The following is an 18116-nucleotide window of genomic DNA, read 5'->3' as shown; positions in this document are numbered from 1 at the left end:
CACAGGTTTTTTTTTTTCTTCGATCTGACTTGTATAAAAAACATCAGGGAATGAATGGCAGAATTTCCTTAAATGTTGCAGAATTTTGCTGATTTCTGATAAAACAGAAATTGTATTATAATATCACTTCTCAGACGTACATTCTACAGTTTCTGGAGTTCGCACTGGAGGTGAGATACGTCAGCAACACAGTCCTGTAATGATCTTCCTGTGAGAAGCCTGAACATGACATTGAGATGCCTGAAGACACAGACAAAAGACTGGACATGACTGTGCAGGCCTATAAAAATAGGTCAGCTGGCCATCTGATGTCCAGGTCTGGTCTAAATACTCACCATGGAGTCAAGATCAACTCACCATCCTGCACTGCATGTCTGACTAATTTCCAGTAGCATATCAAATAATACTTATTAAGTCTTAAATGCATTTAAATGACATTTTGATGTTCAAATGATTATATATCAGGGCTATTCAAACCACAGTCCTCAGGGTCCGAGCACTGCTGATTTCCCAGCTGTGAAGCCTCTGTGACCAATCAGAATCAGCGATTATTAAACTGAAAACAAGGCCTTAGATTTGGAACATGAATTTGTTTAATTCATTTCTCAATTTATGGGTGTGTGTCTATGAATAATATATATTTTTTTGCAAACTGCAGCCTGGTTCTACCCTGTTTCTCATTAATGAAGGGCTTCTTCCTTGCTTTATGGGACTTCAGTCCTGCTTCTAGGAGCCTGATACATACTGTCCTAGCAGTGCACTTCACACCTGCACTTAATGTTTCCCATTCCTTTTGAAGGTCACCTAATGTCATCATCTGATTCATGAGAAACTGTTGGATAAGTTGATGGTCATCTCTGTCATTAGAAAATCACTTCCACCCTCTACCTGCCTGGTTTCTGGTCTTTCCCAGCGTCTCCTGCTTCACCTTATTCTTGTGTACTGCTGTCTTATAAATTTTGAGCCTGGAAGCGGCCTCCTGCTCAGCATAGTCTTCTGCCAGCAGAACCATCGTTAAACCTGGATTTAAAAATGCAGCTTTTAAAAAAAAAAAAAAAATACGGAGCGGTCTATTAATTTTTTTTCCAGAGCTGTATTTATCTGGGCAGTGTGCATCTAACCAACTAAATAGTTAAGTCGTTTGAGAATATTTATTTATTGTATGCAGTACCGTCTTACGCCAGTAGATAGAGACAAAACGCGTTTTTCAGCTTGGGACAAAATCATCATTTTCCCTTTGCTCTGATTCACTATGAATCCATAACCATTATCCCCGATTTAAATAAACATATATTTTTTGCCGCATCCATTAATGTAATATTAATGAGGGTGATATAAGGGCTTTTGTATCCATGTGACAAAGCGTGACATTTATTTAAAAAGTTATTTTAAAAGAAAAAAAGTTATACATACTAACATACTAAATCCATAAATTAAATTAGCTTACACTTAATAAACTTTTCATATGCATATGCATTGAATCATTTAGGCTTAGTAAGATTAATATACACTGTTGATATATGATGGGGGCAGGGGAGACGGTGCGCAGGCTCCTCTGAATCTTTCACGTAGCCTGATCCAATCCCCACTCCCACCCCTAAATCCTAAATCCTTGAAGTTTTAACCCCCCACCCTCCCCCGATGATGAGCAGCCTGAGGAATGCCGCCCCCACGTCAGCGGGACACCGACAGCACGTTCACCAGTTTGCTTTATCCAACTTCAAACTGCTTATTTAAATCTGATCGCTGGTAAGTCAAAACGTTAACTTTAATTATTTCCTCAGACGTCGTTTCTAAAGTATTTCTGAAACCCTTCAGTCGTGGTAAATATGTAGCAACCGGTTAGCCAGCCGTTTCCGTTACTTTGGAAGTTGTCTGGCAAACTTGCCAACATCCGCGTACTTGCGGATCCAGCTTTGAATCCTGCATGCAGATGAGTTACACCGCGGTAAATCGGCGTTTGCGCTTTTTTACGTTTCTTTCTGCTTTTTTTAAACGTGGCAAAAAAAATTTAAAAGCACCATTGCGCTGCATGCGTTTCCACATGTGCCCCCCTCTTTGTTTGCCCAGAGAGCCTGTCTCGACTTGAGCTCTTTCTGGGAAAAGCACAGTAACTTGAGATGTTTAGGTAGATAAAATCCGAAGGCCGAGTCTGCACAAGTTGTGGTTTCTAAGTGGCTTCTGAGATTTGTTTCTAAGAAGAATAGCATGACCTTTGTATAAATATATATAATTTCTATGCCTTTGACTTTTGAGGATGCGAATAACCCCACATTGGCTTAACATCTATATTTTGATTCGGAATAAAATACAGACGGGGCACCAGCATAGGAGCTAACAGTGGTATAAATGTGCAGCACAGTCCGTGCGGTTATAGCCGTTAATGATTAATACATTTAACATTTACCTACAGGAATTTCTGAACGACACCGTTAAGCACCTATCATCTAGTTTTAACTGTATTTCCTTGATGCGATCACAAGTCTGTTTCTTTGGCTACAGCTGGTCAGTAGCCACATAACTAGACTAAACAGCTGTGCTTTAATGATCGTCATTTGTCACTGATCGAAAGGGCGGCGGTTTTCCTGCGGGTACTGGGCACCGACGCCAGTCTCTCGCTTTTATTTGCTGGTGTGTATCGCCTGCTAAATGCTTAACGTGTGATGCATTTTAAAGCAACACAAGAATAATAACGGAAATCGGGGGGCCCAGTTGCAGATTCGGCGTCCCGGGTTCGGACGCGTCCCGCGCCTGGATCCCTCCGTTTCCATGGTGACGCTAGGGACGCCCCGGTAGGTGTTTCCGTGGATGGCTGACGCCGGAGACACGCCGAAGGGGAAGACGCGTTGCTTTCTCTCGCATCCCGACCGATCGGTCGCGGTAAAGACATGGTAAGGGTGCTTTTCGGCTCCGATCGGATTCGTAACATGTGTAAGGCGTCGGTGGTCTGCCTGACAGCATCATGCACTTGATGATCATGATGCAGTGAAGCTGCCATTTGCTTTCACGCGTTGTCGCAGATGTCTGTTTAAGTTCTCCGTTCACGTCTCGTTTTTTTCCTGGTGACAGGATTGTAATATGTCGTTGTCGTGGATTCTGCGGTGCAGCCATTTTTAAAATGGTATTTGTTGCAGATGTGGCTGCGTGTGCTTGAGGACGTCTTATAACTGGGAGTCGTATGCTTGTATTTTCAGCCGTTTTTCAACAACGTGTACTACCCGCTTCAGTCTGAGACTCCAGGAACCCAATCCTCTGTAGGGATGTCTTCCCTTCTAAACTCCCCCCAGAGTCAGCCCTCCTCTGGGCAACAGTGTAGGGTGTCGGCGACGCTGGGGCCCCCCGCCATGCCTGTCTTTAAGTTCCGGCTGAGGCGGGAGAGCGTGGACTGGCGGCGGATCAGCGCAATCGATGTCGAGCGGGTGGCCAGCGAGCTGGACTTCCACACTCTGCAGGAGCAGATCTCCAACATTACCTTCTGCAACGTGGAGCACGAGCGCTGCCCCCACTGCCAGGGTCCCATGGACCCCGTGCTGCTGAAGCTCTTCCGGCTGGCCCAGCTCACCCTGGAGTACCTGCTGCACTCCCAGGAATACCTCACCCTCAGCCTGCAGGCGGCCGAGGACAGACTCCAGGCTTCGGGCCTGGAGAGGGACCAGCTGCAGAGGCAGCTGCAGAAACGGGCGGAAGACATGAAGAGCATGAAGGAGGAGCTGAAGCAGAGGAAGAAGATCATCTCCTCCCAGCAGTCCATGATCAATGCTGGCATGGGCAGCTTCCATAAGGTAGGGCTGCTGTGGCGGGTGGATACATCCCCATCATCACCCTCCGCCATTGTTCTTCAAGTCAACAATGGCGCCGATTTCAATCCAGCTGGTCTTGGGTCGTAAAGAAACGCATATAGTGATTAGCGATGCTTAAGGGAGGACACAGAAATACAATGTGGTGCTTACATGTGAGTTATTGCTGGTAATCATCAGCACACTTATTTGCATCAGTAAAAGCCGGTTTAAAGAGAGCAGATGGTGTAAGGTGGTGACAATGGTTGCTAATCCACTTATATGTAATGGGCCAGCAGTGCTGTGGCCAAGATAAAGGGGGTGTACCCAGCTGCCAGGCCGTACTTCTGCAAGATAACGTGTTTCGGCCGCTGTGCTGCCACAGCACCATCGCCACGTGCCGAGCTTTTTCCTGACGGCTCCTCTAGAGTGGCTGATAAAGCCACGCATGTCTGCAAACAAGCCGGAGGTTTGTTTTCGCCAGAGACCTCAAATCACAGCTAAACGACGCTGGAACGGCAAACAATGCGTGTGCTGGTGGCTGGGGAGCCTTTGTTTTCCCGTGTGTGTCGAACGTGCTGTCAGCGACGACCCGCCGTTGCCAAGGTATAACCTCAGCCGTAACGTGACGCGGCTCGGTTGCTAGGCGAGGAGTCAAAACAGAAATGGCGATGGCTGGTCCCTGTGCAGCTCAATAATTAATAGGATGGTACAGCAAGGGCTCAAGTGCTTTGTGCCATTTGGGATTAAGGTTGCAAAGAAAGCCGGTTCGTTCATGCAGAACCTGAGAAAGAAAAGTGTATTGTTTAGCCAATAAACCTGCATAAGACAATAGGGATAGGATGTCCGTGAATTTGTGGCCGTCTTCTTCCTTATTGTTTTGTACGATCCACAAGATTAACAGAAGCTGTATCAGAAGACTGTGTCTTTTTCACGCAGACACACAGTCTTAAGGGTTACCCTGTGACGTCATTCTCTGGACGGCCAGTTTGATCTCATAGATAACTTTGGTTTAACATTAGCCACGCTGTCTCTAACAGGGAATCGAAGTACCATCCTGGGCTCCAGATGCATTAGGGGCTGTCAGGCAGGAGGTGTAGCTGCGGTCGGACTGTTGCGTGATCGTCAGGGCGACCGTTTCGTGGCTCCTACTGACGCTGGATACACGGTGGAGTGTCAGGGTTAGATCGTCGTTCCCGAGAAACCTAGACAGGAACCAGGGCATCTTCTGTGTTTTAATTAGGTTCGGTAAGAATGAGGTCTGATTACTGGTGAAGGATTGCTGTTACCGTAGAGAGGTTTGTCAGTTTCTGTTGTTCTAGGTCAGGGTTCCAACTGAGTTTGGATGTCTCATATAAACAGTGGGTCGTGTCTCCTTTTCCTTATGAAAATACATGTTTAGGTACTGCTCTCACCAGTCCGTTCCCAATCTCAGGTTCTTCAATCGGTCACCATATCTGACACTTGTCTGGCTAATGGTTGCTCTGCGGAGATTCGCCTCTCCTGGTGCTCAGGACTCACTGTCACAACCTTCAGGGTACACAGTGTTCAGGTTCACACCCTAATCTGACCTGTAGCGCTCAGGCCACATGTGAAAATGCGTTCCACTGAAATTATTAGAAAACTCAGTGCCCCCAGCTTGCCCTTCTCGTCAAGTCTGACTTCCTTTCTCTTTCAGTGCCAACACTGTGACAAAGCCTTCATGAACTATTCTTTTCTCCAAAGCCATATGCAGAGGCGACATCCGGAGGAGTATGATATCAGTATGTCCTTTATCACTTCTGTAAAGTGCATTTAAAGAGCTTGGTGGTGTCCGTGCCCCTTGATTAGATAAGTGAATAAATTATAAATGGAGATGGATGGATTTTAGTATGTTAATCTAATTTAGCCTAATATTTTACATGGCTGGATGGGGTTGTTGTCAGATGATATACCTTTGAGTGCATTGATATTGATGTTTTATTTGGTCATTTGTTACTTGTTTTTTTTTTTGAGAATTATTATCCGAGAACCAGAAGAAGGTGCAGTCGCTGAAACTGCAGGAGGAGATCAATAAGCTGAGGGAACAGTTAACTCTGACCAGATCCCAACTAGAAACGCAGCAGACATACATCACCAAAGCCTCTCAGGTAAGTACAGAATACTGTAACCACAAGGTTGTTGGTTCCAGTCTCAGGAGAGACCCTTGAGCAAAGTGCTTAGCCTGACTTGCTCTAGTAAAATAATTTATATATTACAGCAAACAGTTGTAGAAATGGGCAAAACTGGCAAGTTGTCTTGAGCTGTTAAGAATTAGGGCAACTGTAAACAATCATTTATCTGAATTGTTACAGTGAATATTAACTTGTGGGAATCTGTCACTTATTTAATGAATGGCCATTGATGTTTCAGGAGCAGAGTCAGCGCTCCAAGGAAGAAGAGATGCTGAAGATCTTGGAGAGGTGGAAGGAGGAGGAGAAGGAACGGCAGAAAGCGCAGATGGAGGAAATGAGGTTGATGTTTCTCAAGGAGGCCAAGGAGCTGTCTGCTAAAAACACTTTTCTGCAAAGTGTAAGGACCTGAAACATTTTTCACTTGAACAAAGTGCAGAGAAGAAAACACACAGCTTTATGGTGCCAATAGGATGTAACAGGATTATTCAGTTTTGAGCTTGCAGTGATGCAGATATGTATAAAGCGTACAGTTTCTAATGTTACTTTCTGCCTGATTCGAAAACCCAGCAGCTGCTGTATTTCAGGACTCGTCTCACACTTTGTTGTAGTTTATATATAAATCCGTGAATCATGACAGTTTTACACACAATCCACGTTTAAAATGCTACTTTTTTTATGGGTCGTTAAGTGCTTTTCTTTGTTCGTTTTGTTCATTTTGATTAGCAAGTCTCTGAAATGGAGGAGTCCAGTCAGAAGATGAGGGTGAACATTTTAGCTCTGCAGGAGGAGAAGGTGCAGCTGACAGGCACCTTTGGGGAGAAGCACCAGCAGGACATCCAGAAGCTCCACCAGCAGCTGAAGAAGCAGGTCTGGGCAGCGTGGCGTGGAGCACGTGGCGTGGAGCGCTGACATCCCATGCCTGCCATTAAAGCCTGCTTGCACTTTGCAGGAAGATAGGTGGACGTCCAGAATGCAGAAGCTTCAGGACTCACACGAAAAGGAAAAGAATCAGGTGACATCTATGAAGGCCATTCTGTGCCAGTAGATTCTGTCTGCAATCATAAACACTTCTAAAATGAATGTCCGTCCAAAGGCCGAATACACCAGTTTAATAGCAAACAAGCTAGATTTTATTTCCTAAGCAGAGCCACGCTTACCTGTGTTTCTGTTTCTCTCGGGGCCTCGTCTCTCAGCTTCTCGGGGATGTACACAGGCTCCGTCACTCTGCCAGCAGCGAGGAGGACAGGAACCGGAAGCGGATGGAGGAGCTGGACTGGAAGCTGCAGGAGCAACGGGAGCTGATCATGTCTCAGAGGGAGCAGGTCAGGACATCCTGGGGAGAGAAGGGAGACAGGAAGTGGTGTGAGGCACCAGGCCTTGTTCAGGAAATCCTGAATGAGCATAATTATCACACCACTATTTCCATTATGGGACGATTCTGTCTTTTTATAGTTGGTTTAGTTGGACCAATCAAAACGGGTTAAAAATATTATTTAATCAAAATATATATGTTTAATATTGAGGTTTTATAACGTTGACATGGAACATTTTTTAGCGCTGAGTTAAAAAAAAAAATCTTTCCTCATTTTACAACATAAATCCACAGAATCAAGATTTTTTTATAATGAAAATTGGCACCAACTTCAGAGTTTATTAAATTGAAAGTTGACCTTTTTTTTAAATTAAAACAGGAACTCAGTGGCTCTGTCTGACTTAGGGCTGCACAATTAATCTTGGATACAACAGCTTTCCTACATCATATCACATCAGAGGGATCAAAACTAGCGTTCCTACTTTTCCTTAGAGTCTCAAGCATCCCATAATTCTGCATTCTCTTTACAGGGCACTTTTCCACTGCACCAAGTACCTTACTTTTGTGCAATTCTTACTACCAGTCAGCTACATTAGGGCTTTTTCTTCCTTTCAATTCTGTACACAGTCATTATAGCACAGGGAGTTTAAGTTTTGCAGAAACATTTTTACTCTGTCATAGGGAAAAAATGATCAAGTATTGCAATAAAAATTTGTATTACCTTTCAAGATTGTTTAGTATATGTTTAAAAATCAGTTTAAAGATTACTTCCACTGCTTTTGCATGAGTGCTGCATGCGTTCTCCGAGGCAATCATAATCATTTTCATCCTTGCTGTTTAAATCACTCCTAGACGGGTTTTTGAGATATTTATGTTGAATTCTTTTTTGTTTTATAAATACCCCAATATTTTTTAAAACAAAATCACATTCCACTACTTAGATATTTTCCAATACCATGCTGCCCTATTATATTATACAAAATACTTTTATTTCTTTTTATGCTATCCTGATCTCTGGTTCTTCCAACCAGATTGCAGTTAAAGCTTGGGTCACTTCATTTGTCCACAAATCCATTTATTATTATTATTTTATTGTTTACCTGGTTTATCGTTGTATTCTGAGTCTGCAGCGTTTGTATTGCGTTTCAGAGGCAGACTATTTGTATAACCAATCATCAAAGACAGCATTTCAAGTCCCCAAAGTACAAAACAAAACACCCCATTGGCACTTTTGGTACTGCATGGCACTTTTGTTGTGGCTGTTTTGATTACCCTGATTGAATGTTTCCTTTCTGTTGTCAGAATCTGCCGCTCCTGGGTCAATCACATGTTTTGTTGTGTTTCCTTTTGCAGTTTAATGAGTGCAATGAACATTTAAAATTAAGAAAAAAAAATCATTATAGGGAATCGTGATCTCAGTTCTAAGCAAAAGAATCTTAAATTCATATTTTTTTCAGAATTGTGCAGCCCTACTTTGAATCCAGTAAGAGATTAATACACTTGATGTTTACGTTCTGTCTTGTCTTTTTCCTTATTACGTTGCAGATGAAAAAGCTCACAGCCCTCCCCCCGACGAGGGCAGCAGAACAGACAGGTATCACTACTGCCTCTGTAGGATATTAAACTTTCACCTGCTCATGACTAAAACAGTCCAGTAAAAGCCAGTTTTTTCTGCCCCTTATAACTTTTATCTACTTTTGTTTTGCTTCAATCACCATTTGGCTCATTTCGATTAGACTCCAGCTTAAACATTTAAGACTGTAGGTTTTGTTTCTGAACGCCGAGTTACATGTCACATGTGTAAACCTGTCCTGTCCCCGACTTCTACATTTCAGTCGTTTCTTCTGTTCCTGAGCCTAAGCCCAAGTCACAGGCACATGGTAAGTTTGATTGTACCTCCTAAAATCGAAGCTGCTCTTTATCTTAAGGGAATTTCTCGTGTCAGCATTGTATCAATTATCTGTTCAGTATTTTAATATTTACTATTTTATTACAGTAATGATATCCGAAGACTAATTGTAATAAAAACAATTATTCTCTTCATACCAAACTCATTACAAGCTAGAAACACACGTTAAGCTAGCAGATACTAATTCTGGATGTTCAGTCGTCATGAATTCATCAGGGATTTGTAGTCATACATTCAGTAAATTTCATTGTACTTATGTAAACCACTTGCACAATGACAATAACAACATAAGAGTGTGTTTTAGGTGCAGCAGTCCTATGAAAATCATATTACCGCCTGTCTGATCTGTTTGTACTGTCCGAATAGATCAGTCTGCTTCTGTCCGTAAACTGGATCCTATAGAGGAGCTTTCAGAGGAGGATAAAGGTAACGGGCTACATGCTGTATGGACTGCATGGCCTCTGCATGGATGTGTCCTTCCACAGCGTCTCTGCCACGTGACATAAGTCGCATCAAAGTCACTGACGTGGCAAACGCTTCAGATCGCAGTCGCCAAAAATCATGGCTTTTGTCCTTCATCCTCATCTGTTTCTCCTTCTGTGGCGTGTTTGCACATCCGTATCTCCATGCGAATGTATGAACGGGGGAAATGAGCAAGATAATCCCGTCGGCGAGGCCCATAAGCGTTGCACAGAGAGTCGGGCGCATTCCCCTGCATCGTTTCCATGGTGACCAAGCTACGTTTCCACAGATTCTAGCAGCGTCTCGGAGAAGAAGGCGGAACTGACGCGGCAGTCGTCAATAAGCATCCTTAGGAAAAACCCAAACATCAAGAAGGAACTGCGGCCGATCCTGGAGCAGACTCTGGCGGAAAAGCTTGAAGCTCTTGGCATTCAAGCCGTAAGCGACTTCCTGTATCTAACGCTCACGTGCTGGAGCCACGGTCTCTATTACATGCGTTTTTTTTCTCAGGAGGCCAATAGACTGTCGAACGGCGAGCTGAAGAACGCCTTGGCTAAAGTGTCCTTTGAACGAGAGAAACGGGAAGGGCGGTTCCCAGAGTGCCGGAAGGTTCGGGAAGACGTCTTCCGCTCGCTGTCCCTAAGGGTGAAAGAGAGGGAAACAGAGGGAGACTCGGCACCTGAACTCCGCACCTGGGCCAAGCAGCCGGTCGAAGGTCAGTCCTGGGTGGCATTATGCTTTAAACGCAGTCAGTTGTGTTGTATTTAAGAAACAGCACACTGTGTTTGCTCATGACAGAGTTCTTGATTTGATTTTCCTCCGAAGAGAGCCAGATGAGAGCCAGGTCTAGTAGCCTGCCCTCTGGGGTGACCCAGGTGGTGTCAAAGACAGCCCCCAGGCTCCACGCCGCCCCTCTGCCAGCCCCTCGAGGCAAGATGGGCACTCTGATCAAGACCTCCACGCTAAGGTACCGGCTAAGCAAGGGGCATTTTCTGAGTGATAGCGTTGGACATGGATCAGAATGATGCAAGTGAGATAAGCATCTCATTCAATATACAGCCACTCTCCGTTTAGTGATTACCTTGGGTAGCAACCATTCACAAGTACAACAGTAATAAAAATTCATTTTCCAATCAGTTCTCAAGGCTGCCGTGATTTTCACTTAGCGATCATTTTGCTTAACGCCCTGGTTGTTGGAGTAGAACTCGTTAATTGGATATCCCTTCCCAGAACTCCTCCCTTCAGCTCGGATGAGGATTCTGAGGAGGACGAGGAGGAGGAAGAGCCCCCCCAGAGGAGGCTGCAGGGTCCCAGACCCGCAGTGATCAGCGTGAGCGGCCCACTGGCAGCCCATGTGCCGCCCGCTGGGAGTGACACCGACTGGACAGAAGGAAGTGACATGGAGGAGATCGACCCGCAGAGGCTGCAGAGCTACAAGCAGCTGACAGGAAGAGAAGAGAAGGCGACTAAGAGTGAGGAGCTCATGGGGGTCGTCTGCCGCTGGCCATCCCGTTAATTTCAGAATTATAGTTGTGTCCTGCAGGGTTGGGGGTTTGACTCATGCCTCTGCTTTGACTCGTGCCCCTGCTGCGACCTGTGTGCCCTCCCCATGTTATGTGGGGTTCTTCATGCAGTCCAAAGAATTAGGTTAATTGGTTGCCTATCTTGCATGAGTCTGATGGGCTGGCATCTTTCCAGTGTACGTGCTGGCCTTGTTCTGCCTGGGATAAGCTCTAGCCCCCCCCTCATGTTCCTGATTAGGGTCAGTGGTTGGAGGATAGAGGGATGCAAGTTCCTGTCATATTGTGTATCTTATGGTGCTTTTCCACTGCCACCAAGAACTGAACTGTACCTGTACTAGCTAGGCCAAAAGCGTGACTAAACTCAGCTGGCTATGTCATCACCACCTGATTGGTCGAAATGCATAGAGATGTCGGTGTTCTGCACCTGGATTATGTGAAGAAAAGGGCGAATATTCTATACATTATTCATTATTAGTAGTATCACACATAGCGACAGGATTCATGGTGTTTATGTGTTTCTTTTAATGACGGCAGTAAAAAAAACACAGATATTTTTGTCTGCTTTTCAGGTGGTTGAGGCGACATATTTTCCGACGCACGCTCTCTCCGCTGGTGGGAGTGTGCTCACCCATGTGCACGCGCATCAGGGCGGAACTCCGCCATGCGCGATACAGAGAGCAAAGAATTGTAAACGCGCGACCGTGTTCAAAAATGACAAGCTGTTGTGTAAATAAATAATATAAGGTTATTTAGTTAGTTTAATAAAAGGACAATATATAGACGTGTTCTATAGGAAAGGTAACCTTAAATGACTTCTGTTGTGATCTGGTGCTATATAGAAAATAAAATTAAATAAAATTAACTTGACCTTCAAGGGGGGCCGGGAGGTGCCGTTGGGGGGGCGGGGTGCTGGGGGAAACACTGCATAGTGATGTTAATGCATTCCCGATAACTTGGAACTTGAAAACATCCAACCTTCTACTTAAAATTTTTTTTTTAAATTTGAAAAAAAAGTACAGTGGTACCTCAGAACTCGAATTTAATCTGTTCAGAACTCCGGATCGAATCCTAAAAAGTTCGAGTTGTGATCAAATTTTCCCCATAAGAAATAATGGAAAGCCAATTAATTGGTTCCTGGCCCCAAAAAATTACACCTAAATATGTGTTTTTTTTGTTTTTTTTTAGCATTTAAACACAAAATGAAATGGATAAAACAAGAAGAACATATACTGTACTAAACACATCTAAGCACATTTATCAAAAGAATAATTTGTAAAGTAAGAAAATAAATGTATCCAAACAATGTGTCCTGCCCCGATCGTCCGCTCCTTCCGTGAGCCACGCCCCCTCGTTAACCTCGTGTGGAATCCCCCTGCGATCAGCTGTTTCTGGTTGTTGTCATTAGTCCTCTGTATTTAGCCCGCGTTTCAGTTTGTTTCCCCAGTCAGGTCATTGTATTGTCCGTCTGCGTTTTGCCTGCCTTACCTGTAATTAAACCCCGTATTCCCCGATACCCTGACGTCTGCACCTTTGTCTCCGTTCCGTCCCCGCTCGGCACGACAATATTATGATAATTAAATGTATTAATGCTTTATTATTTATATTAAAATAATTAATAAGAAATCTTTATTTTTAAATGTATTTTATTATATAATTACTGTTACTGTCTATCATTGTCTAAATGTATTTTTACTGTCTAAATATATGTATTCAGCTAGTGTAAACATGCACGATGCTATCACAGTGAATGCGAGGCTGAGACTGAAGCATTACCCTTTGTTTCCGCTGAGAGATGCACCACGTGACTCATTTCCTCGCACGTACAAGTTATCTTAGGTCAGCGTTCACGGTTTGACTTCTGAGATTCAGATCAAGGTCTAGGTAATTTTTTTTTTTCGAACTGGTTGGTTCAACTTTTAAGAAATTCGAGTTCTAATGAGTTCGAGAACTGAGGTACCACTGTACTATAGAACCGGCTGAACGGAATGGATTCATAATGCAAATTTAAACAAGTTCATGCTAATTCCAGTAGCGTTACATACTTGCAAATCACGATGATTCTCACAGACGTACCAGTGCAAATTAGCACATAGCAAGTTGTGACATACATTGTGTGAACAGTAAATAAGCTTATCTTTGGTTTTATGTTACTGTTTCTCTCCAAACCTGGCCTTTATTGACCCGACCCTTCTGCAGTGGAAAACCGAAGCGAGCTGGAACTGCGCTGTAGCTAGTCTCTCTTAGTGGTACAGATCGGGCACGGCCTGGTTCCTGTATGCCAGTGGAAAAGCACCATTATGGTCCAGAACTTGGTTTTTTATGACTGAAAAGTGTTGTGACTGTTTTTTAACTCGGTGTACACAAATAGTTTTCGCTCACTTAAATTTCTTTAACCGGCAAGGTCACATGGTCAAAGACCTGACTAAGGACCTGGAGAAGAAACTTGCAGATCGTGAGGTGAAGAAACCATTGGGAGGGGTGAACGTTTTACCGGACAAGAGTAATATCGTGCAGGAACTCAAGGTGAGGAAGATCAGCTGTGTTGCTGACCTTAGGAACATGACGTAACAGTACATTCAGTATGTGATATACTGTAAGTTAAATACTCTCAAAATGCGCATCTGTGCATTTCTTACTACAGGGAAAAGACATTCTTACCTGAAGTCTAATTTATGCTGTCTGTAAAAAACTCAAACTAATGACCACAATGGTATTAATTTCATATGCCTCTGTAAGTTTACTTGTCCTTCGTGTCTTTTGATCTAAGTAAGTTATTTTTACACGTGAAACGTATCTCGTACATTTGCAGATCACGTCCTGTCTTCTTGTGTATCACGTTACATTCATGATCTCGCTCCTTTTTATTTGCAGATTTTTATTCAACTCATGCCACAGCTGAGCTGTAGAAAAAAAATCCATAAATACGAGATTCAGCCATGATATATATTGATATTGGGAAAAGTTGGATATTTTCAAGTTCCAAGTTAAATCTGGCCAGCAGATTGATTGTTTGTTTTCCACAGAAAAAAAGTAATTTAACATTATCCTGCACCAGCAATATTAAACAGATGTATGTTAGTTGACGATCAAATTTTCAGATGTAGAAACATGGAGATGAAAGAAAAAAAGGTATTAATGCATTTCATGTAATTGAGATACGAAAATTATTCCACCTGCTCAGTTTTTGCTCAGCTACTTCTGTCTCTCTTCTTTCTCTTAACTTCCAAGTTAGAGCCGGTGCTTGAGGTTAACCAATCAGCAAGTTTATTGCTATAAGCCCCACCCAGTACTTGGTCAGGCGAAGAGTAAATAGTCCGAAGTAGGGACTAAAAAAAGATTCAGGAACTACAGTTGGGCCGAGTTCCTGTGCTGTGAATGCGACAGAATTGGTTCCTGATAAAGATTTGTGTTGCAAAAAAAGGTTCCTGCAGTAGGAAAGTGCCTAATAAGTACCACTTGTTATATACAGCTTTACCCCGTAAAACCTGCTGGTCTGCTGTAAGGCTTTTGAAGGTCATGATTGTGACCTGATGGTACCGGGTCTCCCATCTCTGCCAGTCGCTCTGTTTATCATTGTCGCGTTAATCAGGTTAATGCCGGTGGCTGCCTGCTTGGAGGAAACACATGGAGTGAATGAGGGATGCGAAGTGTTTAGAGAACTGGTGCCACCACACAGGTGAGGCTCCCCAGTAACCGAACCAGTCGGCATCCCACCATGCTCTGGGTCACGTATAAAAACGCAGGACCAGCACAGATGTAGGGGAAGGTTTGACAGGAGCTTCTGTGGCAAAGACTGAGAGATTTTCTGCTTTAGAAGGAACTTTGGCAGAGGTGATGTTGCCCTGGAAATTGAAGAGAAACGCATCATGAACTTGAAGGCACTCCGGGATAAAAACACACATGACAAACTCAGAATAAATGATTTGACTGCCCTGTATTATCAGAGTTCAAAAACGGATGAAGATGACGATGACGACTGGGATATTTCCTCTTTGGAGGACAAGTCACCAGCACCCAAGCTACAGGACATTCCTGTGAAAAAGAGCTTTGATTCCAGCAATACCAGCATCTGGGGCTCCTCACTGGGAAAAACACACAAAGGTACTACTGGAGGAGAGATATATAATTACTGTGAAGCATTATAAATGTTGTGGAATAGTGCAGAAAATGACGAAAGCTGCACTATATTTAATTCATTAACAGCTATTCCAATGAATTGTACAATACTGTGCAAAAAGTCTTAGGCAGGCAAGGAAAATGCTTCATGTTGGTGTAAAACTATGACTTCATTTCTGTCAAAGTGTGTTAGCTCAGCCATTTGAAAAACATCTCCTAAAGTCACCCCAGTATTTTCAGCATCTGTCCAGTATACCCGTGTATTTTTGACTTGACCACAAGCGTATATTGTTTGGCTAATCAGTACCTTATTCAATTATGTAGCAAAGTAAACTGAATGTTTTTTTTCCCTGAGCAATTATACACTTACTACCCAGATAAAATTAAGATTGACTTCATTGCTTTATTGATCCCAGTGGGTATTCTGGTGCATACAGCAGCAAGGAGATAGTGTAGACGAACATACATATAGTGCCAAACAGACCAGGTTGAAAGACAGTACGTATAGTGTAAACAACGAAAATGTTGTGCAATCAGATTGTACACTATATAAATATCCCGAAAGCAGTATTTTGCAAAGCTACAGAAATAAATAAAATTATTTAAATTTACTATATACGAATATTTAAATGTTATTAAAATAAATTAGCAATGGTATAAGTGCAGTTAGAATAGATGGAACCACACTTCTACTGTTTCTAGGCAGGATGCTTCCTGACATGTGATGGGGGGGGGGTAGCATGTTCAAAATTACCTGCCATTTGTACCACAGTAGTCCTGTGGGTTCATACCACACAGGACAGCCTTCATTCACTTCTCACACTGATTACTCCTGACCGCCCAAACACCCTGTCAGTTGTTCCTGGTTTTTCCCTCAAGCCCTTGACGTTTCGGAGATGTTCTGACTCGGTCGCCTTGCCTTAATGATTTGGCCCTCATCTTTATCCCTGTACATTCCACAGTCGCATTCCTCATGTCAACTATGGATACTGAATGTTTGCTTACGGTCTAATATGTCCCACACTTTGACTTGCATCATTTTTACTAGACAGTCAACATTATTCGCTTCACTTGGGGATGGTCATAATATTTGGACTCATTGCGTGTATATTAAATGACACATATTGTCTTACTCCCCTATAGGTCAGAATGATGTGGACACCCCCAGTACCATGAAAAGCAGCATTGTGACAGTCAGTGACTGGAGCGTCTCAGATGCAATGTAATTATTATCAAAGGATGAAGGGACCAGCTACCTTCATGTAAATGACTTCCTTCGCAATAGAACAAGTTTCTAAGGTACAGCAGCAGTGACATGTACTGGAAATGTACCTCACTATCCTTTGTGCCTGTTTAATAATGTTATTTGTAGAAGAAAATTAGAATATTGCAAATAGATGGCTGTTATTTTTATTTTTATATTTGTTGAGTCTTAGATGCATTTTTCTATGAAGGACAATAAATATGTAGACTATTTGGTTATTAAATGACAAAATGTGAGTGGTGAGGATAGCAGGGACTGTATTAAAAACAAGAGACTAAACTAACCACCGCAGGTTATCAATGTCCTCATTATGTGATCTAACTGGCTACATTTTAACACGATTCATTAAAGGGAACTTCATTAGTTAGACAATGAATCGTTCTACAGGTGCACAGCTGTTTATGCGCTGCACAGTTTAGCGTGTACATACCCTCATACAGAGATGCTTAGGGTATGTGTACACCGTCCCAGAGCTGACTTCACATTGCCTTTGTCCATGTTTACGGCTGTTGCCACTGAATGGTGCTTCGGTGTTTTCTATGTAAAGGCTACCTCTCCTGATGTCAATGGAATAACAGAGAGCAGGGCTAATTCTCCAAACCATTTTAGCCTACGGATATTTTCTTTTCATATTCCTTCATAATGCTGCAATACATTACAGGTTAATGCACCTTTCAGATAAGTGTTTGTTCAGGTTTCCTAGAGATTTTCATATAATAACATATAATTTTCATAAACACAATACATACCAATAAATATATACAGTGTTTTACTAAGCAAGAAGTTACATTACTGTTTTCTGTATTAGTACTCTAGGGCTTGTTATACGTGTGACTTTCCATATCCATAAAATTCAAAATATATTAAATATGAATGTGTCCAGTAAACACATACACAGTATTGATCAAAATGTAGAAAATTAGTTTGCTATGAAATGATTAAAGCAGGTTTTTCTATTTATGCAATATTGTTTGTTTTTTTCTACAAGCCATCTATTTAGATAGTAATAATTTACAGAGTGAACATGTAAATTCAAACTGTGAATTGTAATATGTTGTATTGATTTGTATAGATAATATTTGCACACTATTTTTTGGAAAAAGATCCTGAACTTTGTGATTTAATTTGAACTGTTGATTTATTTTTGTAGTGCTGGACTGAGTATGGTGTGTTACTGCAGTCCTGAACAGAGGTCTAATTTCAAATCTAATTTAAATGTTTGAATTGTCCCTGAATTGTACCAAAGAAGTCATTTGGTATTTAGTACATCTGTGGTGACTGTCTTTTAGCTGTGGATGATGTAAAAAAAAGTATTTTTTTTTTGTTGGGAAGAAAATACCCACCACAAACAGACAGTTGGGCTTCTAAGCATGTACAATTATTCATATCTACTTCACACTTACTTTCATATATTAAATGGTGTTACCTTAATAGAATCAAATGTCTTTCTTGTCATTGCCCACAACAAGTAATAGTGTAAACTGTTCAGCTCAATTCTTATGTGAATTGTATTTTTCACGCATTAAAAATATATCACATTGAAAAATCGTAAATGAACATCCACAGGTGCATCCACACAGAGCAGAAGGCATACAGGTTGC

General features: G+C 42.4%; 1 protein-coding gene across 2 annotated transcripts; it reads left to right on the top strand.

The window, feature by feature from the left end:
* The first annotated feature begins 1635 nt into the window (after positions 1–1635).
* On the top strand, positions 1636–16746 carry dzip1 (DAZ interacting zinc finger protein 1). Of its 2 annotated transcripts, XM_023793122.2 has the most exons (19): positions 1636–1749; positions 2713–2891; positions 3195–3782; positions 5455–5539; positions 5772–5905; positions 6168–6326; positions 6653–6796; positions 6879–6941; positions 7123–7251; positions 8787–8835; positions 9077–9121; positions 9517–9576; positions 9902–10050; positions 10123–10327; positions 10438–10579; positions 10843–11084; positions 13537–13658; positions 15080–15236; positions 16395–16746. In XM_023793122.2, the coding sequence occupies exons 2-19, from the start codon at positions 2889–2891 to the stop codon at positions 16475–16477; spliced, it is 2559 nt and encodes an 852-aa protein (XP_023648890.2). In that variant the 5' UTR covers positions 1636–1749; positions 2713–2888; the 3' UTR covers positions 16478–16746. The 2 variants fall into 2 exon arrangements, with proteins under 2 accessions (XP_023648890.2, XP_072556571.1); XM_072700470.1 differs by lacking the exon at positions 9517–9576 and having other exon boundaries at positions 6861–6941.
* The last annotated feature ends 1370 nt before the right edge of the window (positions 16747–18116 follow it).

The sequence above is a fragment of the Paramormyrops kingsleyae genome, chromosome 16 (genome assembly GCF_048594095.1).
Source record: "Paramormyrops kingsleyae isolate MSU_618 chromosome 16, PKINGS_0.4, whole genome shotgun sequence".
NCBI classification, from domain to species: Eukaryota; Metazoa; Chordata; class Actinopteri; order Osteoglossiformes; family Mormyridae; genus Paramormyrops; species Paramormyrops kingsleyae.
The sequence above is the reverse complement of the archived record's forward strand: the minus strand, read 5'-3'. Positions and strand labels throughout refer to the sequence as shown.

Bases quoted from the DNA above. Each gene is read 5' to 3' on its own strand.
- dzip1 (XM_023793122.2), top strand. The intron at 10,328-10,437 runs GTCAGTCCTGGG...TTTCCTCCGAAG, and splicing joins GGCCAAGCAGCCGGTCGAAG to AGAGCCAGATGAGAGCCAGG. The intron at 10,580-10,842 runs GTACCGGCTAAG...ATCCCTTCCCAG, and splicing joins ATCAAGACCTCCACGCTAAG to AACTCCTCCCTTCAGCTCGG.